The sequence below is a fragment of the Anomaloglossus baeobatrachus genome, chromosome 3, assembly GCF_048569485.1.
Source record: "Anomaloglossus baeobatrachus isolate aAnoBae1 chromosome 3, aAnoBae1.hap1, whole genome shotgun sequence".
Taxonomy (NCBI): domain Eukaryota; kingdom Metazoa; phylum Chordata; class Amphibia; order Anura; family Aromobatidae; genus Anomaloglossus; species Anomaloglossus baeobatrachus.
In genome coordinates this window covers 366,187,176-366,212,579 of record NC_134355.1, presented here as the reverse complement: position 1 = coordinate 366,212,579, position 25,404 = coordinate 366,187,176, and the positions used below count along the sequence as shown (strand labels likewise).

Sequence of the window (25,404 nt, the reverse complement as noted above, 5' to 3'; positions counted from 1 at the left end):
TTTTTGGGTTTTTTTTTTGGCCAAATGACAAGTGCTAATTTAGTCTTGGGCTACCCAGCGACTTTGGCAGGTCAATAATTACTACTTGCCAATACTACATAAAAGCATGCAGGTGAATGGGGTGTCATTATTGAGCACAAAAGAAAAAAGGACTCTGCGTGCAAGGAAATAATATAAACAGTCAAGACCACAACCTCAATTACTGCATATAAAAATTATCTTTATTTATAAGATCAGATAAAAGACAGGTTGGGTTATCATTATTATAATTTAGTACAAAGAAATATATGTATAGGGATCATAGAGAAAAATGAGCACATTAACCCAATCATGGAAAAAGGGCTGGTCATCAAATCACACATGGGACATCAAAATTACTCATATAACAATCAGAGCGATGTCCCATGGGGAGGGCAAGGTAGACTAGGCAGCTTAGATGAACCAAAAAATGGAGTTAATCTCATCCATGCGGGTGGGGGCTCCGTGTCTCAGATCATATATTCAAGGTAATGAACCCACCAAGAGACAAGGATATCAAATGGAATATTTCTTCATCGTTCCTATGGGAGACCCAGACCATGGGTGTATAGCTTCTGCCTCCGGAGGACACACAAAGTACTACACTAAAAAGTGTAGCTCCTCCCTCCGAGCATATACACCCCCTGGATAACCAAATATAGCCAGTTCAATGCTTTGTGTTCAGGAGGCACACATCCACACATGCATTCTCATCTGAATTTTGATTTTAAAGAGTTTGAAGAAAAGCGGGTCCAAGCTGTACCCCCGACATGTCCCTTCACACCCCACTGTGTCGGCGGTGTTGTTAAGGTTGATTTCAGGGCTGGAGCCCTTCATGCCGCGCTCCTTCACCATCCCTCGGGCTCTGGCTTGAAGTGGGAGCCAGCACGGTTCTCACTGCTTTGCAGGAGACTGGTCTCCATCCGCAGCCCTTTCAGGACCCTGCCGGACGGAGCACTCATCCCTCAGGGACCTGGCCCTGCGTCTCACAAGCTAAGTATTTGAGACGTTATTGTCAGGGGGTCCCTTGCATCTTTATTGTTGGGGAGAGTGTGTCAGGTTACTTTGGTGACATTTCCGGCCGGTTCTCTGGTTTTCACCTGAGAACCGCGCCGAGGGTGCTTGCGCGCCGGCCACATTGTAAAATTTAGGCCCCGGCTTCGGCTGCGGCCTACTTTCGTTTTCACTGCCCCTGCATGTCAGTCATGCAGAGGGACAGTGCGGCGCCGCCCACCGGCCGTTCAGCACAGGGGAGGACACTCCTCTCTGAGGAGATGTTTCCCTCCCCTGTATATCTCCTTGGCCCTCCGGTTCCCGCTCTTGGACTAGGCCCCGCCCCCCCTCCTCACTCCGGCGCCATTTTATCAGCGTCCCCACACTGATCGGCGCTGGCTGCTGCTTCTCTGCAGGGGGTCCGAGCTGTGGGATCCGGAGGGCACACAAAACGGTCTGGTAAGCCACAACCTCTGGTTGTGGATCTTCTTATACACTCTCTGGGGGTCATTCTGAAGGAGTGTGTTCTTTACTGCAGAGCCCCCACCTCAGCAGCATGTCTCACACTAGGAGCAAGGCTGTACTCAATATGCACTGCATGTAAGCTCGTACTGCCTGAACCGAGCACATATCCTCATTGTGATGCCTGCTCTAACATGGTGGTGCCTCAGCCTGGAGTCTCCCCAGTGGTCACTCCGGCTGCTCCGGCCCCGGTGACTGAACCCCCGGCTTGGGTAGAATTGTTTTCTAAGTCTATCTCCCAGTCCTTTGCCGACTCCATGGGACAGCTGTCCCGGACTCTGCTGAGCATGCATCAGCCCCCTTCTCAGGGCGCCTCTGCTGCTTCGGCTCGCTCTGCAGAGCTCACAGGGGATTCTTCATCTGCTCCCAGACCCCGTCCTCCTAAAAGGAGACGCAGAGTCCCCTCTCCTTCCTCGTCCCGCGGCTCCGATTCACGAGCCGACTCACAGGACGAGGAGGATGTCTTTACTGGGGGCTCGGACGCTACCTCCATGTGCCCCATTGATCTGACCGAGGGCGATGCAGATGTTAGTGATTTGATTGCGTCCATTAATTCTGTACTGGACCTCAATCCGCCAGTATCAGAGGAGCAACCCTCTCTGGCAGAAAAGCACCAGTTTACCTTGCCTAAGAGAACAAGGAGTGTGTTCTTTAACCACTCCAGTTTTCAAGCCACTGTGTCCAAGCCCAGAGCCTGTCCTGACAAACGGTTCCCAAAGCGTGGTTCTGATGACCGTTATCCTTTTCCACCAGAGGTGGTCAAGGAGTGGGCTCACTCACCAAAGGTAGACCCTCCGGTGTCGAGACTATCAGCCCGGACAGTTGTATCTGTGGCTGATGGCACCTCACTTAAGGATCCCACTGACCGCCAGGTTGACCTCCTGGCCAAGTCTATCTATGAGGCGGCAGGGGCCTCGTTCTCCCCATCCTTTGCAGCAGTGTGGGCTCTCAAAGCCATCTCTGCTTCCCTAGAGGAGATGCATTCCCTCACTAGGGACTCTATGCCTGAATTGGTTGCCTTAACTTCCCGGGCTTCAGCCTTTTCAGCCTACGCCATGTCTGCCATGCTGGAGGCCTCTCACCGCACTGCGGTGGCTTCCGCTAATTCCCTCGCTATCCGCAGGATCTTGTGGCTTCGAGAGTGGAAGGCAGATGCTTCCTCAAAGAAGTACCTTGCTGGGCTCCCATTTGCTGGGTCCAGGCTGTTCGGTGAACAACTGGATGACATTATTAAGGAGGCTACTGGCGGGAAGAGTACTTCCTTGCCACAGACTAAAACCAGGAAACCTGTCCAGGGCAGGAACCAGTCGAGGTTTCGTTCCTTTCGTTCCTCTAACTGGTCATCCTCTAAGCCTTCAGCTTCGTCCACTAAATCAGCCAAGGATCGAAAACCCAGCTGGCGCGCGAAGCCGCGTCCTCAGAAGAACGGAGGAGCCGCTGCCACTAAGGCAGCCTCCTCTTGACTATCTGGCTGCGCCAGCAATGTCCTTGGTCGGTGGCAGGCTCTCTCACTTTGGCGACGTGTGGTTTCAACACGTCTCCGATCAGTGGGTGCGGGATATCATCTCCCACGGCTACAGGATAGAATTTTCTTCCAGCCCGCCAAACAGATTTTTTATGTCCACTCCCCCCTGCTCCAAAGCCGCCGCCTTCTCACAGGCCGTGGCATCCTTGCAGGCCAACGGAGTAATTGTTCCGGTTCCCGCCCGGGAACGGTTCAGAGGTTTCTACTCAAACCTCTTCCTAGTCCCCAAGAAGGACGGTTCCTTCCGGCCCATCCTGGATCTCAAGCTTCTCAACAAGCATGTTCAGGTGCGGCACTTTCGCATGGAATCTCTGCGATCGGTCATTGCCTCAATGACACAAGGAGATTTTCTAGCATCCATCGACATCAGAGATGCTTATCTGCATGTGCCAATTGCAGTTTCACACCAGCGTTGGCTACGCTTTGCAATCGGAGAGGAACATTTCCAATTCGTGGCTCTCCCCTTCGGGTTAGGCATGGCCCCTCGTGTGTTCACCAAGGTCATGGCAGCAGTGGTTGCGGTTCTGCATCTCCAGGGGTTGGCAGTAATCCCCTACCTGGACGACCTTCTAGTCAAGGCCTCATCCAGTGCAGACTGTCAGCGGAGTGTCTCGCTCACTCTCGCCACGCTTGTTCAATTCGGGTGGCTTGTCAATCTGCCCAAGTCCACTCTGACCCCGACCCAGGAACTTACGTACCTAGGGATGCAATTCGAGACTCTGCCGGCACTTGTGAAGCTGCCCTTAGTCAAACAGCAGTCCCTTCATCTGGCGGTGCGTTCTCTGTTGAAGCCCCGCCGTCATTCCATCAGGCACCTCATGCAGGTGCTGGGTCAGATGGTGGCGTCAATGGAAGCGGTTCCCTTTGCCCAGTTCCATCTGCGTCCTCTGCAGCTGGACATTCTCCGCTTTTGGGACAAGCGGACTTCTTCCTTGCACAGGCTAGTGGCTCTGTCGCCACAGACCAGGAGCTCTCTTCAGTGGTGGCTTCGGCCCCTCTCTCTGTCTCAGGGACGCTCCTTCCTGACTCCGTCCTGGGTGATCCTCACCACGGACGCCAGTCTCTCCGGCTGGGGAGCAGTATTTCTCCACCACCGAGCACAGGGCACTTGGACTCCGTCCGAATCAGCCCTCTCGATCAATGTGCTGGAAATCAGGGCTGTACTTCTAGCTCTCGTAGCCTTTCACCACCTGTTGGCGGGCAAGCACATTCGAGTCCAGTCGGACAACGCGACAGCTGTTGCCTACGTCAATCACCAGGGCGGGACTCGCAGCCGCATGGCGATGTTGGAGGTTCAACGCATCCTTCAGTGGACGGAGGACTCCAAGTCCACCATATCCGCAGTCCACATCCCAGGCGTAGAAAACTGGGAGGCAGATTATCTCAGCCGTCAAACCGTGGACAGCGGCGAGTGGGCCCGGCATCCGGCAGTGTTCCGGTCAATCTGCCGCAAGTGGGGCACTCCGGAAGTGGATCTAATGGCATCCCGGCACAACAACAAGGTCCCGGTTTACGTGGCTCGCTCCCACGATCCTCAGGCCTTCGCAGCGGACGCGCTGGTTCAAGATTGGTCCCAGTTCCGTCTGGCCTACGTGTTTCCCCCGCTTGCTCTCTTGCCCAGAGTCCTGCGCAAGATCAGAATGGAGGGCCGTCGAGTCATCCTCATTGCACCGGACTGGCCCAGGCGAGCTTGGTACCCAGACCTGCTCCAACTGTCCGTAGAGGTGCCGTGGCATCTCCCGGACCGCCCAGACCTTCTCTCTCAAGGTCCGTTTTTCCGCCAGAAGTCTGCGGCTCTCAGATTGACGGCGTGGCTCTTGAGTCCTGGATCCTGACGGCTTCAGGCATTCCTTCCGAGGTCATCTCCACTATGACTCAGGCTCGGAAGTCTTCCTCGGCCAGGATTTACCACAGGACTTGGAGGATTTTCCTGTCCTGGTGTCGCTCTTCCGGCCATGCTCCTTGGCCGTTTTCTTTGCCGACCATCCTGTCCTTTCTACAGTCCGGTCTGCAGCTAGGACTATCCCTCAATTCCCTCAAGGGACAGGTCTCGGCTCTGTCGGTACTGTTCCAGCGGCGTATCGCCCGACTGGCCCAGGTGCGCACCTTCATACAGGGCGCATCTCACATCATTCCTCCTTACCGGCGGCCTTTGGATCCCTGGGACTTTAATCTGGTCCTCACGGCCTTACAGAAACCCCCCTTTGAGCCTCTTAGGGAGGTTCCTTTGTTTCGACTTTCACAGAAAGTGGTCTTTCTGGTGGCCATAATTTCTCTCAGGAGAGTCTCTGATTTGGCTGCTCTCTCTTCGGAGTCACCTTTTTTGGTTTTTCACCAAGACAAGGTGGTTCTCCGTCCGACTCCGGACTTTCTCCCTAAGGTGGTGTCTTCTTTCCACCTTAACCAGGACATTTCATTGCCTTCCCTTTGTCCGGCCCCTGTGCATCGCTTTGAGAAAGCGTTGCATACTTTGGATTTGGTGCGGGCGCTCCGAATCTATGTGTCACGCACCGCCGCTCTTAGGCGGTGCACCTCTCTTTTTGTGCTAACCACGGGTCAGCGCAAGGGTCTCTCGGCTTCTAAACCGACCCTAGCTCGTTGGATTAGGTCGGCCATATCCGATGCCTACCAATGTTCTCAGGTGCCTCCACCGCCAGGGATTAAGGCGCACTCGACCAGAGCTGTCGGTGCCTCCTGGGCTTTCAGGCACCAGGCTACGGCTCAGCAGGTTTGTCAGGCTGCCACCTGGTCTAGTCTGCACACCTTTTCGAAGCACTACCAAGTGCATGCTCATGCTTCGGCAGATGCGAGCTTGGGCAGACGCATCCTTCAGGCGGCTGTCGCCCATTTGTGAAGTTAGGTTTTGCCTACTTCTCAGTTCTGTTTATTTCCCACCCATGGACTGCTTTGAGACGTCCCATGGTCTGGGTCTCCCATAAGGAACGATGAAGAAAAAGAGAATTTTGTTTACTTACCGTAAATTCTTTTTCTTATAGCTCCGACATGGGAGACCCAGCACCCTCCCTGTTGCCTGTTGGCAGTTCTTGTTCCGTGTGTTTTCACCGGCTGTTGTTGTAGACAGAGGTTCCGGTTATTCCGGGTTTTACTCTATCTCTACTTATGGGTGGATGTCCTCCTTCAGCTTTTGCACTAAACTGGTTAGATTTGTCATCCAGGGGGTGTATATGCTCGGAGGGAGGAGCTACACTTTTAGTGTAGTACTTTGTGTGTCCTCCGGAGGCAGAAGCTATACACCCATGGTCTGGGTCTCCCATGTCGGAACTATAAGAAAAAGAATTTACGGTAAGTAAACAAAATTCTCTTTTTTTAATTCATTTTTTTTTCTTGGATTATTTATAGGTTCCATTGATTTTTATATTTGCCAGTTGTGAGGCACTTTTTGGTCTAGAACCAGTCCAGTTATACATCAAATCAAGCCCATCTCTACAACACAATCTTCTGGCTACTATTATGTATCTTGGAGAGACTCTAGTGGTTGTTCTAATTGTGAGATATTTTTTGGAGTTATGCACGAACTGTATATTTGTACGTTGGGAGGATTGATGGTCGTATGGCCTCCCTCTCTCTCCTGGTATGAACATGTATGCGCAGAGCTATATGTATTACTGTCTATCCTCCACTATTGTTCTTTGCCATTCTTTTATATTTGTTGTTCTCTCCTTTGGGCATATCTCCTTATCGGTAATTTTTATGTACATCTATATAATTCTATATTGAGACATGTCATATATAGAGCCCTGTCCAGTAATACGGTTATGTTATTTTTTGTCATTAAGATGATCGTTGGAGTGGTTGATTACGCAAATGCGCATGCGCTCATCCACTCCCTCGTTACTTCTATGACGTGACGTTGTCCTGTGCGCGCGCTTTCGTTTTTTCCTTCCCTGCGCCCGCTCCCGATGGCCTCTTTAACGCTGACAACTTATGTCATTGCTGGAGGGTTGGAAGTGATGCGGGCGGGGGCTGAGACATGAACACGCGCGCTGTCATCTGGACATAAGTGACATTTCGGCTCACCTATTAGCTGTAGTGCCGGAAATGATGCGGGCGTGGGCGGGTGCTGAGCACTCGCATCATAACCTGGGCTTGATTGATAGTTCCATTCACCTATCAGCTCTGACGATCTGATTTAAAAGCCTCACCTGGCTAGGTAATTTTCACTGGCACTTTTTCCTTTACACATCCCCCTTATGAAGCTTTAGGCGAGACGCGTAGGGGCACACGACTCTGCGACCTGGCTGGCACATTTTGATATATGGGTAAGTGTGACTTGGCTGATTTAGATGTATTTGAAATATATTCCATTTGATATCCTTGTCTCTTGGTGGGTTCATTACCTTGAATATATGATCTGAGACACGGAGCCCCCACCCGCATGGATGAGATTAACTCCATTTTTTGGTTCATCTAAGCTGCCTAGTCTACCTTGCCCTCCCCATGGGACATCGCTCTGATTGTTATATGAGTAATTTTGATGTCCCATGTGTGATTTGATGACCAGCCCTTTTTCCATGATTGGGTTAATGTGCTGCTTATCCTTGTCCTCATTTTTCTCTATGATCCCTATACATATATTTCTTTGTACTAAATTATAATAATGATAACCCAACCTGTCTTTTATCTGATCTTATAAATAAAGATAATTTTTATATGCAGTAATTGAGGTTGTGGTCTTGACTGTTTATATTATTTCCTTGCACGCCGAGTCCTTTTTTCTTTTGTGCTCAATAGATTGTATTTTAAGGACGTGCTCTGTGCGGTCACAAGATTGCCGCATATATGTTTCCAGACTTGCGTTTTTGTTTACTTGGGGTGTCATTATGTAGCGCCTTTTGGTCTGCTGTGGCGCAGTTATTTTTCACAGCAAAATGACGGTGACTTTTCAAGTAATAAAGTACACTCCATAAAACAGTCTTTTAAGGCACACATCACCCGGTTTGACCGGGTCCAGTTCAATCCTGTTCGTGACACCAGTTAAAAGGGTTGTCGCGCCCAGGGATATGGGGTACTCTGTCCCGGGCAGTGTCTGTCTTGGTAATGTCACTGTGGTGGCCGTTGCCCAGTTCCGTGCCCTGGGCCCTTTTTGTAATGGGGTGTATTTACAGGGAATTGAGGTTAGTGTTCATACGTGACGCCACGTGCGGTGTTACGGCTATTTAGATGTAGCCACCACGGCAGAATGTTAGTACTGGGTCTGGTGTTAATTGCAGCCTGGATGGTAGTCCCTCTGCAAGCAGGGCCGGACCTCAGAGGATGGATGATGTGACGGGTGTCGAAAAAGGTAGTCCACACTGAGGTTTAGTGCAACTGGTTTTTACTCACTGCTGGTTGATGGTAACTGGTTACCTGAGGCCGACTGCTTTCACCTCCAGGTCCCCTTCGTCCCAGTGCCAGTGTAGTGATCTGGTACCTTCTTCCCCTGCACCTGTCTCTGGTAAATGGGTTGCCGTGGCGTAGAGCAACTGGGGGTCCCCATCTGGTGGTTTGTCCACTTCTGTCCGCCTGACGTTAGCGTGAACCCTGTGGGGTTGGAGTCTCTGGTCCTGTCCCCAGTTCTCCCTTTGCTACTGAGTCTTTGGATTCTTAGGGTCAGCGAGGTCCTTGATGGTCCCCTCGCTGTGCAGGTGTTAACAGGTCGGCTTGGAGCTCTTTCCTGTCCTAGGCTCCTGTACCCCGTCGGTGCGTAGTTACGGGAGTACTCCACCGTACACCACCGGGAACTACTCTCCTGGGTACCAGGTCACTGTTAACTCCGCATCAGTACGTCTCCTCACGTCCACCTTCACTCTCCTCAAACGCTTCTGACTGTGTCTCCTCAGTCCGCCCCTCCCACCTGGTCAACTAGTGGACTGGATTGACTCTACCTCTAGTCGGCCATCCATTGGTCCGACCCTAGCTTTGTACCATTGTATGGGGAATTGTTTGGGAAAAACTGCGATTACCTGGAGTTTGTGTGTTACCGACACTGATCTTCCGGGGCCCTAGCGGGTAGGCCCTGCATTCTGGTGGGGATGCAGAAGCTTGTAGCACCCTGATGGCTTCAGGGGTGCTACAATTACAACAAGCAAAGCACAAATGTTGGAACGAGTTGATGTTTTGTGACTTGATTGTCTCGATCACAGTACCTCCTAAGTCACAATAAGTTCCTATTCCTCAGCATTACATTGCAATGTAGCTACATACAATGATTTTTGGCCATGTGACCTGTGAGTTGACCAAAGTCCCCATGTGGCCTCAGCCTTACTCTTATGGTAACAGAAGAAAGTTGCTTTCATATTACTTTTAGGCCCCTGTTTACTTACTAGCATTATAACAGTTTTTGCATACAGCTTTTTTTACAGCACTATTAAAGGGAACCTGTCAGCTTATACATGCTCACCAAACTGTGGGGAGCATATATCAGTCACTGGCTGTATAATTACAAGCAGGTACATTTCATTCTGAAATTATGCCGCGTTTCAGACAAAAAAGTGCTTTTAATTGCTGCTGGGGACTGTGCACTAGGCAGGCAGGTCCCTGGCGGCTTTTCCTCTTCTTTTAACAGAGACTTGGCAGGTCTCTGCTTATGTATATCTATAGGCAGAGACCTGTCTGTCACAGTTAGTGGGTGGGAGGGGGGTTCACCTTTACAACTACTGCCCAGCACTGCTACTAAGTCTGTTTGTCTCTAAAACGCTGCAGCATTTCAGAGTGAAACATACCTGGCTGTGATGAGACAGCCAGTGTACTGGAAAACAGCAAAAAAATTCCAAATGCAGAAAAATTGAAAAAAAGTGTGATAGCACTATTGTTTTTGATATATTTTATTCACTGTGTTCACTATATGGTAAACCTAATGTGTGGGTGTGATGTCTGAGGGCCGTGCGAGTTCGTAGACATCAAACATGAATAGGTTTACTTTTAGCTAAGGGGTTCATTTCACTTCTCATTTTTCGGGATCTATGGCTCAGTGACGGCTTATTTTTTGCGTCTCAGGCGGACATTTTTAAAGGTACCATTTTTGCGCATATGCTACCTTTTGATCCCCTGTTATTGCATTTAGCGCAAAATTTGTGGGGACCAAAAAACGTAATTTTGGTGTTAGGAGATTTTTTGCCACTACGCCGTTTACAGATCAGATTAATTGATTTTATATTTTGATCGGGTATTTCTGAAAATGGCGATACCAAATCTGTGTATATTTTTTATTTTTTTAACCCTTTAATTTTCAATGGGGCAAAAGGGGGGTGATTTGAACTTTTAGGTATTATTTTTTTTAATTTTTTTCAAACTTTTTTTTTTTACTTTTTTTATTTTATTTTACTATGTCCCCTAAGGGACTATATGGATCAGCAATCTGATTGCTCTTCCATATCTGCTGATCATAGCTTCACCGCTGTGAACAGCCGATATGCTGCTAATCTGTCTCACCGAGCTCTCAGCTGTGTGAGGCAGGAAGTGAGTCATGTGAGCTACAGGAGTCATCACATGACTCTGTGCTACCATGACAACTACCGGAAGTCACGTGATCACGTCAAGTGACTTCCGGTATCTGCCGGTGAGTAACATTATTGCGCTATCGCTATTATAATGGTGCTGTCACATATTGACAGCGCCATTTAAGGGGTTAAAAGGCGCGAGCGAATAACGATTCCGCTCATGCCTGGTAGGCGCACATCTCAGCTGAGATGTGCGCCGATCGCTGCAAGCTGCCAGCAGCAGACCGCGGGCAGTAACACTATGACCGCTAGGACATAAGATTACTACCCACGGTCGTGAAGGGGTTAAAGACCTAGGAAGTCTCATGTAGTAAAAGGAGGCAAAAATATAGCCATTGAATATTGAGGATTTATAAAAGTAAAGAGAAAAATGCTGTGTAGGTTAGTGTAAAAGCTCTGTTCCTTTAAGAGAAGGAGATTGAATTTAGGCTCTCTACTGTCTTACTATTTTGATAGCTGTGCAAGACTTCCTGCCTCTGAGCTGGGAAATACAATTGGGAAGGGGGAGATTGCTCAACATGGAGATCTGAAGTCTAACTTCATTGTGAGAGTAGTTATATAAGAAGTAATATAACCTGACTTCCTATGTATTATGGATCAGGAGGAGGAGAAGGCCAGACGAAACAGCTGCAATCATGAAATTTCTTTTAGCATGTTTCTGCTTTGAAATCTTTGTATGTAATTAATAGAGTTAACTAAAAAGCTTCTTGTGATCCTGATCTGGCATTCACATCGGGACTCTGGCAGCCAGGGCAGGGTGATCTTCCAAAGCCAGGACTCAAATGCAGGCATTTAGAGTTGCTCATGATCGCTAGGCGGCCATGATGTTGTCCTGCAATTTTATGTTGTGTTTCACTGTAATGCCATGATGTCATGGGAGGCTGGTAAACACAAGAGGTGCCCTGCATGATGACAATGGAGTGCCAGGCCAAGGAAATTCATACTGCCATCTTCTAGTACCATAGTTGCTTGTATAAAACCTTTAGAAGCAGGTGTAATATGTTAACTCTTTAACAGCTTCTATTTAATCTTTCAGCAGATTAACCCTTTGCAAGCCACCATGTCTGTTTCTTGCCGATAAACTCTTTAGTAACAACGGTATCTCCCTCCTTTATCTGGAAAAACGCAGGGAAAACTTAGTACAGTTCTCTATAACTAAGAATGATTGTCGATATTTTTTTTATACTCAGCTGAAGAAATCAAATTCTCCAAAGAAAAAGAGGCCGCCTTCCTTGGGACATTCTCAAGCACCTCCGATTGTTGTGGTTTTCAAAGATCTGGAAAGTTTTACATCTTCTGTACTTCAGGAATTCATTGTTATTAGTAGGTATGTAGCCATTGTACATGCTACCTTTTTAAAGGAAATCTGTCAGCAGGTTTTTATGTAATCTGAAGACAGCCTGCTGAAGGGGTTAATACAGAGAATTCAGCCCTTGTGTGTCTTCTCACAAAGTGTGTTGTTATTTACCTGCTATGTTTATTTATGCTCCAGTAGTTTATCATTGGTGTGACCAGCATGCAAGGGGATTCTTGTGCAGCACTCCCCCTGCTGGGATTAGCAGCTTCTTAAGATGATGTCACACATAGTGACGACGACAACGACGTCGCTGCTAAGTCACCATTTTCTGTGACATAGCAGCGACGTCCCTTCGTTGTCACTGTGTGTGACATCCAGCAACGACCTGGCCCCTGCTGTGAGGTCGCCGCACGTCGCTAAATGTCCTGCTTCATTTTTTGCTCGTCGCTCTCCTGCTGTGAAGCACACATCGCTGTGTGTGACAACGAGAGAGCGACGAACTGAAGGGAGCAGGGAGTTGGCGTCTGGCAGCCTGCGGTAAGCTGTAACCACGGTAAACATCGGGTAACCAAGAAGCCCTTTCCTTGGTTACCCGATATTTACCTTAGTTACTAGCGTCCGCCGCTCTCACGCTGCCAGTGCCGGCTCCCTACTCCCTGCACAAGTAGCTGGAGTGCACATCGGGTAATTAACCCGATGTGTACTCTGGCTAGGAGTGCAGGGAACAGGGAGCCGGCACTGGCAGCGTGAGAGCGGCGGACGCTAGTAACTAAGGTAAATATCGGGTAACCAAGAGAAGTGCTTTCCTTGGTTACCTAATATTTACCTTAGTTATGCTTCCACTCGTCGCTGGGGGCTGGTCACTGGTCGCTGGTGAGATCTGCCTGTTTGACAGCTCACCAGCGACCATGTAACGCTGCTGCGTCGCTATGTGTGACACCACCTTAACTCTCTGTAGACAGAGCCAGATGTGGGCAGGGGGACGCTTTCTCAGCTCTGCTGCAGAACCGCAGTACCCAGTAAACAGTTATACATTCATAAAATCTGGGCCTCTTTACCTACATAATGCTACAGTGCCTTGCGAACGTATTCGGCCACCTTGATTTTTTTTTAACCTTTTTCCACACTTCAGGCTTCAAACATAAAGATAAAAATGTTAATATTATGGTGAAGAATCAACAACAAATGGGACACAATTGTGAAGATGAAAGAAATTTCTTGCTTATTTTTAACTTTTTTTAAAAAAAATAAAAACCTGAAAATTGAGGCATGCAATATTATTCGTCCCCTTTACTTTATTCAGTGCAGCAAACTCACTCCAGAAGTTCATTGAGGAACTCTGAATGATCCAATGTTGTCCTAAATGACTGATGATGATAAATATAATCCACCTGTGTGTAATCAAGTCTCCGCATAAATGCACCTGCTCTGTGATAGTCTCAGTGTTCTGTTTAAAGCGCAGATAGCATCATGAAGACCAAGAAACACAACAGGCAGGTCCGTGATACTGTTGTGGAGAAGTTTAAAGCCGGATTTCGTTACAAAAAGATTTCCAAAACTTTAAACATTCCAAGAAGTACTGTGTAAGCGATCATATTGAAATGGAAGTAGTATCATACCGCTGAAAATCTACCAAGACCCGGCTGTCCCTCAAAACTTTCATCTCAAACAAGGAGAAGACTGATCAGAGATGAAGCCAAGAGGCCCATGATCACTCTGGATGAACTACAGAGATCTACAGCTGAAGTGGGAGAGTCTGTCCTTATGACAACAATCAGTCGTACACTACACAAATCTGGCCTTTATGGAAGAGTGGCAAGAAGAAAGCCATTTCTCAAAGATATCCATAAACAGTGTAGTTTAAAGTTTGCCGCAAGCCACCTGGGAGACACACTAAACATATGGAAGAAGGTGCTCTGGTCAGATGAAAACAAAATCGAACTATTTGGGCACAATGCCAAACGATATTTCTTTGTCGCTCCATTGGGAGACCCAGACAATTGGGGTGTATAGCTTCTGCCTCCGGAGGCCACACAAAGTATTACACTTTAAAAAGTGTAACCCCTCCCCTCTGCCTATACACCCTCCCGTGCATCACGGGCCCACCAGTTTTTTGCTTTGTGTTGAAGGAGGCAGACACATTCACGCAAGCTCCACATTTTAGTCAGCAGCAGCTGCTGACTTTATCGGATGGAAGAAAAGAGGGCCCCTAACAGGGCTCCCGGCATGCTCCCTTCTCACCCCACTCTGGTCGGCGGTGCTGTTAAGGTTGAGGTACCCATTGCGGGTACAAAGGCTGGAGCCACATGCCGTTATCCTTCCCCATCCCTTAGGGGCTCTGGGTGAAGTGGGATCCTAACCGGTCACCATGCACTGGGACCGGGCTCCCTCCGCAGCCCCTGGCGGAATCTGACAGACAGGAGACCGGGTATCATCAGGGACAGGCCCTGCTCCTCTGAGGTACTCTGTGTCCCCTTGGGGACGGCGCATAGAGCGCCTGTGTAACGGACGCTGCAGCAGCTGCTGGGTGTTTTATGTCGCCGGGACTACCGCGCCGACCGCGCTTGTTTGCCGGCCTGCGTTAATAAATTTAGTCCCCGGCTTTTGCGGCCTAGTACCGCATACTCCCGCCCCCCGGGCCTGCCAGTCAGGGGTAAGGGCGGGACGCTAGGCTGGACGTCAGCGGTGAGGGCTGGAGCATACTTAGGTATCCTCCTCCCCCCTCACTGAGCACTGCGGGGCACCAGATTCCCGCACTTTCTGAGGCACGCCCAACTTCAGACCGAGCTCCACAGCTCTGGGAGGCCCAGGCAGGGAATCTGGTGGACACACAACCGCTGAGGGCGGTCGGTAAGCCGCACCTGTTACTAGGTGCTGGCCCCCCTGGGTGCCGAAGTGTATATTTATATCCTTATATTGTATACATTTACTCTGTTCGGCCGCACTATTTCCTTTTGGCTATATACCCTCACTGATTGCTCTAAGAGGAGACAACAGCATGTCGGCCGCAAAAAGCAAGGGTGCCAAGGCACAGGCTTATTTTGCAACCTGTACCTCTTGTGCGGCTATGTTACCTGCAGGTTCCACCTACCCTCATTGTGTGCAATGCTCAGCCCCTGTGACACTCACTCAGCCGGAGCCTCAGCCACTGGTGGGACCCTCGGCCCAGGTAGAACCACCGGCTACCACTGTCCAGGGGGCAGGGACAGAGTTTGCAGTGTTGGCTGAGAAACTTTCTGAGTCACTTTCTCAATCCATGGCTCAGTCTATGGATAGATGGTCTGCTAAGATACTTGAAGCTTTGCAGTCCAGACCGGTAACACAGGCCCCGGGCACTGTTGAATCATTGCCCCCAGGCCCCCCTCGGTCGGCGCAGCAAAGTGCTCCTGGGGTGACTCCTAGGTCCCACGGTGAGGACTCCGACACGGACCGCAGTCCCAGACCGGCTAAGCGGGCTCGCTGGGAGCTTCCCTCGACTTCATCACACTGCTCAGGGTCTCAGCATGAGAACTCTCTGGAGGATGAAGCGGATGTGGCAGATCAGGGCTCTGATCCTGACCCCGCTCTCAATCTTGATACACCTGAAGGGGACGCCATAGTAAATGACCTTATAGCGTCAATCAATCAGGTGTTAGAACTTTCTCCTCCAACTCCTCCGATTGAGGAGTCAGCTTCTCAGCAGGAGAAATTCCAATTTAGGTTTCCCAAACGTACACGGAGTGCGTTTTTTGATCACTCCAACTTCAGAGATACAGTCCAGAAACACCGAGCTTTTCCGGACAAGCGCTTTACTAAGCGCCTTAATGACACACGTTACCCCTTCCCCACTGACGTAGTTAAGGGTTGGGCTCAGTGTCCCAAGGTGGATCCTCCAGTCTCTAGACTGGCGGCTAGATCCATAGTAGCAGTGGCAGATGGTTCATCGCTCAAGGATGCCACTGACAGGCAAATAGAGCTCCTGATGAAATCCATCTATGAAGCCATAGGCGCGTCTTTTGCTCCGGCATTCGCAGCCGTATGGGCACTCCAAGCTATCTCAGCTTGTCTGTCTGAGATTAATGCAGTCACACGTGCCTCTACTCCGCAGGTTGTGTCTTTAACCTCTCAGGCGTCGGCTTTTTCGTCCTACGCCATGAACGCCGTCCTGGACTCTGCGAGCGCGTACAGCGGTAGCATCCGCCAATTCAGTGGCAGTCCGCAGGGGCCATGTGGCTACGCGAATGGAAGGGCAGACTATGCTTCCAAGAAGTTCTTAACCGGTTTGCCCCCCCCCCCCCCCCCCCCCCCCCCCCCCCCCCCCCCCCCCCCCCATTTTCTGGCGACCGTCTGTTTGGCAAGCAATTGGATGAAATCATTAAACAATCCAAGGGAAAGGACTCGTCGTTACCCCAGTCCAAACCAAACAGACCTCAGCAACGGAAGATACAATCGAGGTTTCGGTCCTTTCGGCCCTCAGCCAGGTCTCAATTCTCCACGTCCAACAGGCCACAGAAGGGCCAGAGGAACTCTGATTCATGGCGGTCTAAGTCGCGTCCTAAAAAGACCGCCGGAGGAACCGCCCCCAAAGCGGCCTCCTCATGACTTTCGGCCTCCCCAAACCGCATCCTCGGTCGGTGGCAGGCTCTCCCGCTTTTGCGACGCCTGGTTGCCACATGTCCAAGACCGATGGGTGAGAGACATTCTGTCTCACGGTTACAGGATAGAGCTCAGCTCTCGTCCTCCGACTCGTTTCTTCAGAACATCTCCGCCCCCCGAGCGAGCCGATGCTCTTTTTCAGGCGGTGAGCACTCTGAAGGCAGAAGGAGTGGTGATCCCTGTTCCCCTTCAAGAATGGGGTCGCGGTTTTTACTCCAACTTGTTTGTGGTGCCAAAAAAGGACGGATCATTCCGTCCCGTTCTGGACCTCAAACTGCTCAACAGACACGTGAAAAACAGACGGTTCCGGATGGAATCTCTCCGCTCCGTCATCGCCTCGATGTCCCAAGGAGACTTCCTAGCATCAATCGACATCAGGGATGCTTATCTCCACGTGCCGATTGCACCAGAGCATCAGCGCTTCCTGCGTTTCGCCATCGGAGACGAACACCTTCAGTTCGTGGCACTGCCTTTCGGCCTGGCGACAGCCCCACGGGTCTTCACCAAGGTCATGGCAACAGTGGTGGCAGTCCTACACTCTCAGGGACACTCGGTGATCCCTTACTTAGACGATCTTCTAGTCAGGGCACCCTCCCGGGTGGCATGCCAACACAGCCTGAACACTGCTCTGGAGACTCTCCAGAGGTTCGGGTGGATCATCAATTTCCCAAAGTCAAAATTGACACCGACCCAATCGCTAACTTACCTCGGGATGGAGTTTCATACTCTCTCAGCGATAGTGAAGCTCCCGCTGGACAAACAGCGTTCACTACAGACAGGGGTGCAATCTCTCCTTCGAGCCCTGTCACACCCCTTGAGGCGCCTCATGCACTTCCTAGGGAAGATGGTGGCAGCAATGGAGGCAGGTCCATTTGCGCAGTTTCATCTGCGTCCACTCCAATGGGACATTCTCCGCAAATGGGACAGGAGGTCGACGTCCCTCGACAGGAACGTCTCCCTTTCTCGGGCAGCCAAAGCCTCTCTTCAGTGGTGGCTTCTCCCCACGTCTCTGGCGAAAGGAAAATCCTTCCTGCCCCCATCCTGGGCTGTGGTCACGACGGACGCGAGTCTGTCAGGGTGGGGAGCGGTCTTCCTCCACCACAGGGCTCAGGGTACCTGGACTCAGCCAGAGTCCTCCCTTCAGATCAATGTTCTGGAGATAAGGGCAGTGTATCTAGCCCTAAAGGCGTTCCAGCCGTGGCTGGAAGGCAGGCAGATCCGAATTCAGTCGGACAACGCCACGGCGGTGGCGTCCATCAACCACCAAGGCGGCACACGCAGTCATCAAGCCTTCCAAGAAGTTCGGCGGATTCTGCTGTGGGTGGAAGCCACAGCCTCCACCATCTCCGCAGTTCACATCCCGGGCGTAGAAAACTGGGAAGCAGACTTTCTCAGTCGCCAGGGCATGGACGCAGGGGAATGGTCTCTTCACCCGGACGTGTTTCAAGAGATCTGTTGCCGCTGGGGAACGCCGGACGTCGACCTAATGGCGTCCCGGCACAACAACAAGGTCCCGGCATTCATGGCACGGTCTCAGGATCACAGAGCTCTGGCGGCAGACGCATTAGTTCAGGATTGGTCACAGTTTCGACTGCCTTATGTATTTCCTCCTCTGGCACTGCTGCCCAGAGTGTTACGCAAGATCAGGTCCGACTGCCGCCGCGCCATCCTCATCGCCCCAGACTGGCCGAGGAGGTCGTGGTACCCGGATCTGTGGCATCTCACGGTGGGTCAACCGTGGGCACTACCAGACCGACCAGACTTGCTGTCTCAAGGGCCATTTTTCCATCTGAATTCTGCGGCCCTCAACCTGACTGTGTGGCCATTGAGTCCTGGATCCTAGCGTCTTCAGGATTATCTCAAGAGGTCATTGCCACTATGAGACAGGCCAGGAAACCAACGTCCGCCAAGATCTACCACAGGACGTGGAGGATCTTCTTATCCTGGTGCTCTGATCAGGGTTTTACTCCCTGGCCGTTTGCCTTGCCCACTTTTCTGTCCTTCCTTCAATCCGGAATGGAAAAGGGTTTGTCTCTCGGCTCTCTCAAGGGACAAGTCTCGGCGCTTTCCGTGTTTTTTCAAAAGCGTCTAGCCAGGCTTCCGCAGGTACGCACGTTCCTGCAGGGGGTTTGCCACATAGTCCCTCCTTACAAGCGTCCGCTAGAACCCTGGGATCTTAACAGGGTGCTAACGGCTCTTCAGAAATCACCTTTCGAGCCGATGAGGGATGTTTCTCTTTCACGCCTTTCGCAGAAGGTGGTCTTCCTAGTGGCAGTCACATCACTTCGAAGAGTGTCTGAGCTAGCAGCGCTGTCATGCAAAGCCCCCTTCCTGGTGTTTCACCAGGATAAGGTGGTTCTGCGTCCGGTCCCGGAATTTCTCCCTAAGGTGGTATCCCCTTTTCATCTCAATCAAGATATCTCCTTACCTTCTTTTTGTCCTAATCCAGTTCACCAATGTGAAAAGGATTTGCACTTGTTAGATCTTGTGAGAGCACTCAGACTCTACATTTCTCGTACGGCGCCCCTGCGCCGTTCTGATGCGCTCTTTGTCCTTGTCGCTGGCCAGCGTAAAGGGTCGCAGGCTTCCAAGTCAACCTTGGCTCGATGGATCAAGGAACCGATTCTTGAAGCCTACCGTTCTTCTGGGCTTCCGGTCCCTTCAGGGCTGAAAGCCCATTCTACCAGAGCCGTGGGTGCGTCCTGGGCATTGCGGCACCAGGCTACGGCTCAGCAGGTGTGTCAGGCGGCTACCTGGTCGAGTCTGCACACTTTCACGAAACACTATCAAGTGCATACCTATGCTTCGGCAGATGCCAGCCTAGGTAGGCGAGTCCTTCAGGCGGCGGTTGCCCACCTGTAGGAAGGGGCCGTTTTACGGCTCTTTTTATCGAGGTATTCTTTTACCCACCCAGGGACTGCTTTTGGACGTCCCAATTGTCTGGGTCTCCCAATGGAGCGACAAAGAAGAAGGGAATTTTGTTTACTTACCGTAAATTCCTTTTCTTCTAGCTCCTATTGGGAGACCCAGCACCCGCCCCTGTTCCCTTCGGGCTGTTGTTCTTTTGTGTACACATGTTGTTCATGTTGAATTGTTCTTTTGGTTCATGGTTCAGTTCTCCGAACATCCTTCGGATTGAATTTACCTTAGACCAATTTATAAGTTTCCTCCTTCCTGCTTTGGCACCAAAACTGATGGGCCCGTGATGCACGGGAGGGTGTATAGGCAGAGGGGAGGGGTTACACTTTTTAAAGTGTAATACTTTGTATGGCCTCCGGAGGCAGAAGCTATACACCCCAATTGTCTGGGTCTCCCAATAGGAGCTAGAAGAAAAGGAATTTACGGTAAGTAAACAAAATTCCCTTCATTTGGCGTAAAAGCAACACAGCTCATCACCCTGAATACACCATCCCCACTGTCAAACATGGTGGTAGCAGAATCATAGTTTAGGCCTGCTTTTCTTCAGCAGGGACAGGGAAGATGGTTAAAATTGATTGGAAGATGGATGGAGTCAAATACAGCACCATCCTTCAAGAAAACCTGTTGGAGTCTGCAAAAGACCTGAGACTGGGACTGAGATTTTTCTTCCAACAAGACAATGATCCCAAACATAAAGCAAAATCTACAATGGAATGGTTCACAAATAAACGTATCCAGGTGTTAGAATGGCCAAGTCAAAGTCCAGACCTGAATCCAATTGAGAATCTGTGGAAAGAGCTGAAAACTGCTGTTCACAAACGCTCTCCATCCAATCTCACTCAGCTCGAGCTATTTGAAAAGGAAGAATGAGCAAGAATTTCGGTCTCTCGATGTGCAAAACTGATAGAGATATACCCCAAGCGACTTGCAGCTATAGTCGTAGCAAAAGGTGGCCCTACAAAGTTTTAACTTAAAGGGGACGAATAATATTGCATGCCCCACTTTTCAGATTTTTAATTTTTAAAAAAGTTTAAAATAAGCAATACATTTGGTTCATCTTCACAATTGTGTCCCACTTGTTGATTCTTCACCATAAAATTTATATTTTTATCTTTGTTTGAAGCCTGAAATGTGGGAAAAGGTTGAAAAAAATCAAGGGAGCCGAATATTTTCGCAAGGCACTGTATATACTTCATTGGGGGCTACAGGGCTCTCTTGTTTTGGGGGGAGGAGGTTGTCTTAGTTTTACTTTTACTACTTTTCCACTGAGGCCGGGGCCACACGGGGACAACTGTGATGCTCGCATGACACTTGCTCACGCTGGCAGCACAGCGCGAGCCGAGTGTCATGCGAGTGTCATTGCGACTGAGGTGCGATTGGGCCATAGCTGCGGGAGGATGGCTGGCTCTGAGGAGGGGAGGGAGGGATTTATCTCCCTCTCTCCTCTGTTGCCGGCTATTACCATTCTCGCTCTACACTTGCAGTACACCGGTGCAACGTGAGTGCAGTGTGATGTTTCTCTCGCCCCATAGACTTGATTGGGTGCGAAAGAAACCATCGCATTGCACCCGCAGCATGCTGCGACTGTTTTCTCAGTCCGATTAGGGCTGAGAAAATAATCGCTCATGGGTGCTGAAACATAGGGTAATATTGGTCCGAGTGGAATGCGATGTTTTATCGCATTCCACTCACTCCGATTTTCATGCCGTTTGTCTTAGGCCTTACTGAATAGTTAAGTTGCAGCTGCCCAGGTGTTGCCTGTTGGGGAGGAGTTGGCTTTTTTCTAATATGTATTCTTAATATCAGCATATACCCTACCTGCAGTTCTCCAAATGAAGGCTATGAGAAAGAGCTTTTGTGGTACCAACATTTTCATATCAATCAACGTTCTTCATATCAATCTGTCTCCGTAATATGCTGAGTGTGGGGCTGTTATGTCTCGTTCTGTTGTAATCTAGAATAGGTATTAAATTAGATCATACGTCCGTCTCTGAAGGTCCCTTATATTTGTGTATAAATGAGGGCAGTAGAGCAAGGCTGCTTGTACTGGACACATAAGTCTAGGCGACAGAACATCAGTCCTTTTAGATTGCTACAGTGTATGCCAAATTTACAGTTCAAAGTATATGTGATCTATTTACTTGAAAAAGGTACAGCTTTTCTCCTATTTGTGAGTCTTGCTTATTGTTTAGTTACACTGGAAATAAGAAATTATACACCAAATTGCATAATGGTACTTCATATATGACAACACTTAAATTCAAATTCACAAAAGGTAGTACATCCAATTTTGTCTTCAAAAAGCTGCCTTAATTATTATACATAAAAACACTTTTATTTAATCTGATTGATTTAAAACTTTTTTTTACATCCCACACCGTGAATAATGACACACAAAGAATCCCAGGACCATGGGACAGCCGTAATAGATTATTCCTGTCGAGAGAGAATTTTTATACATTTTCAGAATATCAATTTGACAATATTATTAAAGGGGCAGATTCTAGATGACCCTCAATCTTTCTAACCCCTACCTACCAATGGAGATATAACTTACGTTACATGCACCCTAAAGGTAAAGTGGTGCTCCCATTCCTCAGCGGCTTTCCTCATATGATATCCCTGACCTCCCTTTTTGTCAAGCAGGGCTTATAGGGTCATGTCATTGATATCAGAGGAAGCAAAAAATCATCACTTATCTGAGATGTATTCGGAGCAAATGTCTTTCAATATTAGTCTCTCTCTATTATGGTGATACCCAGGCTCACCATGGTCCTTAACCAAAAAAGTAACAAAGCCTCGACGCGTTTCCCCCCATTTATTGGTTGTGGTTCATCAGGAGATGAGATTAAATTACAGCACAATCGCCTGTGGAATAAATAAATACCTTAAACCCTTAAAGATTCCTTAAAGATTATTTGTGTGTCATTATTCACGATGTGGCATGTAAAAGATTGAATAAAAGTGTTTTTATGTATTATAATTAAGTCACATATGCTTAAGTTCAGTATCTTTTGTATCCTACGATCTGACAATCACTTTGTCAACTAAAAGTCCATCATTCATCTTAAGTCTTAGGCTGCTTTCACACTACGTTTTTTTAACATGCGTCCTGAACAGATTTTTAATGCAAAAACAAATCCAGTGCAAATGCGTTTTCATTTCAATGCATTTGCAATGGACTCGCGTCAACATGCGTTATAGTGAGGATCCAGCGACTTGCAGTTTTTTCACTTTTTTCAAAAACGCTACTTGTAGCGTTTTTGAGCTGCGTCCAAATACTGCAAATTGCTGGATCCTGACTATACTGCATGCAAACACATGTGAACGCTGGCATGCTGATAGACAGGATCCTGCTTGCTCTACTGAGCATGCACAGAAACCAGCCTCGTGTGATCAGTCTTTCTCTCCCCCTCCCTCTCTCCCCCTCCCTCTCCTCTCTCTCTCCCCCTCCTGAGAGCTGCGGACACTCGTAACCAAGGTAAATACCGGGTAACCAAGCAAGTTACCTGATGTTTACCTTGGTTACGTGTGCAGGGAGCCCGGCTCCTAGCAGCTGCGGACGTTCGGAACCAAGGTAAATATCGGGTATCCAAGCAAGTTACCCGATGTTTACCTTGGTTACGAGCCTCCGCAGCTGTCAGATGCCGGCTCCCAGTCTGTAATGTTCAGTTCCACTGATTCCCGATCACATGACTCCATTGCCTGCCCCTAAACATCCAGTGACCGGATCATGCAAAATAACACATGCGTTTGCATGCGGTTTTTTTTGTAAAAGCAGGATCCGCTTTTACAGCAAAAAAACGTTCATGACACATGTTAACAAAACGTAGTGTGAAAGCAGCCTCAAGTGTTGTCATGCTACGTGCGTGGCGAGCACGTTCAGACCAACAAATGTCTGAGGCGGAACAAAAAAACACCCAACAATAACACCACAAACAAGGGGAAACACCAGGAACACAATAACAATTGTGGGCCCTGGCACAAGTGAGAGGTAGATAGACACCTCCTGCCTTCACCTGGCAATGTACTCTGCACTCCTCGCCAGACCCTATACAGTCTCCGCACCTGTCACCGAGCAGGAATCCCTGAAGCCCTAAAAAAATCCCTACTATAGTCCAAGCTGAGGAGTGGGATGGTGTATCTCACTAGGCCCACCACTGCACTAATACAACAAGAGGGTAGGTGCGACAAATGGGGATACATCCAAAAATGGTGATGATCCAACTTCAGGACGAATCCTCAGCAGCTCCTTCACCAAAGGGGGCCAGTACATAAATGGCTTTGTGTAGTGAGCATAGCTTGCTGGGAGACCTGCCTATTTAAACCCATGGGGCTGTGGCTACAGAGCAGGTGCAGCTGAACTTAACTGCAGGAGAGCTGCTAGCAGAAAAACTGGAATTAACTATTTCTGCACCAAAAGAAACAAAACCACAATTAAATGCAGAGTCCCAGATAGAAATAAGGGGCTTCAGTCCACAAGCTGCCACTAATCTCCAAAAACAGGGAGATGGCAGTGACAGTTGTGACAATTGTTCATATTTTTTATTTGCCTATTGAATGGTAAACTGAACATTTCGGATCATTTTGCTGTAGCAGAGTTTTTGTAAATCCTTTATCCAACTGGCTTTGTTGCTGTTTTTGATATCCTGCCTAAATATTTTTTTATGCTGTCGACCTTTCTTTCTGTGTACGACATAGGAGGAAGGGAATACTAGACCGATCAGAGTGTGGATAGGAACGAAAGCATCAATATCTTCAGGGAGGGTATATCACACAGGCTGTACTCTATCAATATACAGAGAATGGAGAGAGAACACACAATCTAGGAAAGAAGTATATTGTCCCGCTGTAAGACATTGCAAGCGCGTTCAGATCAACAAATGTCTGACACACAACAAAAATACAACAAAACAATACGACAAATAAGGGGGAACACCGGGAACACAAAAACAAGGGTGGGCCCTAGAATTAGTGAGAGGGGTAGATGGAACACCTTCTATCCTCACCTGCAGCTCTCCCTATTCTCCTAGCCAGGCCCTATTCAGTGTCCTCAACAGTCGCTGAGGAGGAACCTGAGACCCTGAAAAAAATCCTGTAGTAGCCCTGGCTAGTGCGTTGGCAGGTAGTAGACGCAAGCCACACCGCTGGAATGGTAAGACAAACGGGGTAGACAGGAACAAAAGGATAAAGTCCGGCTACTGGAACACTCCTTCACAGCTCCTTCCAACAAGAGGGCCAGAATACAAATGGATTAGTATAATCTGCATTGATTGCTAGGAAATCCATCTACTTAAACACAAGGGTTCATGGCAGCAGAGCAGCTACAGCTGACAAGCACTGCTTGAAAGCTGCTAGCAGCAAAACTGACATTAACTGTTTCAGTACCATGAGAAACGAAACCACATTTAAATGAAGAGTCCAGATGGAGATGAGAGGCTCCAATCCAAAAGCTGCCACTAGTCTCTAAAAACAGGGAGACGACCATGAAATATATCTAATAAAGTTATACTGTTACATGATTTAGGCTGATAATGCTGCGATTTTACCACTAAATGATTCTATATATTGTCAGTGTTGATAAATCTCTCCCAATGATATTATCAAAATGTGCCCATTCCTATAAAAATTACATTCTGGGTGCGAATACATGGATGGGGAAATGTATGAATCACAGAGTTTGCTTGAAAAAATTACTGATCTTATTTCTAACACAACAATACTCAGTATTTTTTCCTTATATTTTTCAGTGGTTACTGCAAGGAGCTGCCTCTGGTGTTGGTATTTGGCATTGCCACATCTCCAATGATAATCCACAGGCTGCTGTCTCACTCCGTGTCCTCGCTGCTGTGCATAGAGCTGTTTCAGTCCTTATCATGCACAGAACACTTGGCTACTGTAGTAGATAAGGTAATGAATCGATGTATTCAGACTATTACCACTCATTTTACTACTTATGACTCGTTTAATGGCGTTATCCATGCGCTGTGGGGATC

General features: G+C 48.8%; 1 protein-coding gene across 3 annotated transcripts in view; it reads left to right on the top strand.

Annotated features, from left to right (window-relative positions):
- Positions 1-25,404, top strand: part of ORC3 (origin recognition complex subunit 3) — a 172,238-nt gene that overhangs the window by 37,826 nt on the left and 109,008 nt on the right. For all 3 annotated transcript variants that reach the window (XM_075340142.1, XM_075340143.1, XM_075340144.1), the window contains exons 8-9: positions 11,748-11,884; positions 25,159-25,318. In XM_075340142.1, coding sequence (XP_075196257.1) covers positions 11,748-11,884; positions 25,159-25,318 — 297 coding nt within the window. The remainder of the gene's footprint in view (positions 1-11,747; positions 11,885-25,158; positions 25,319-25,404) is intronic.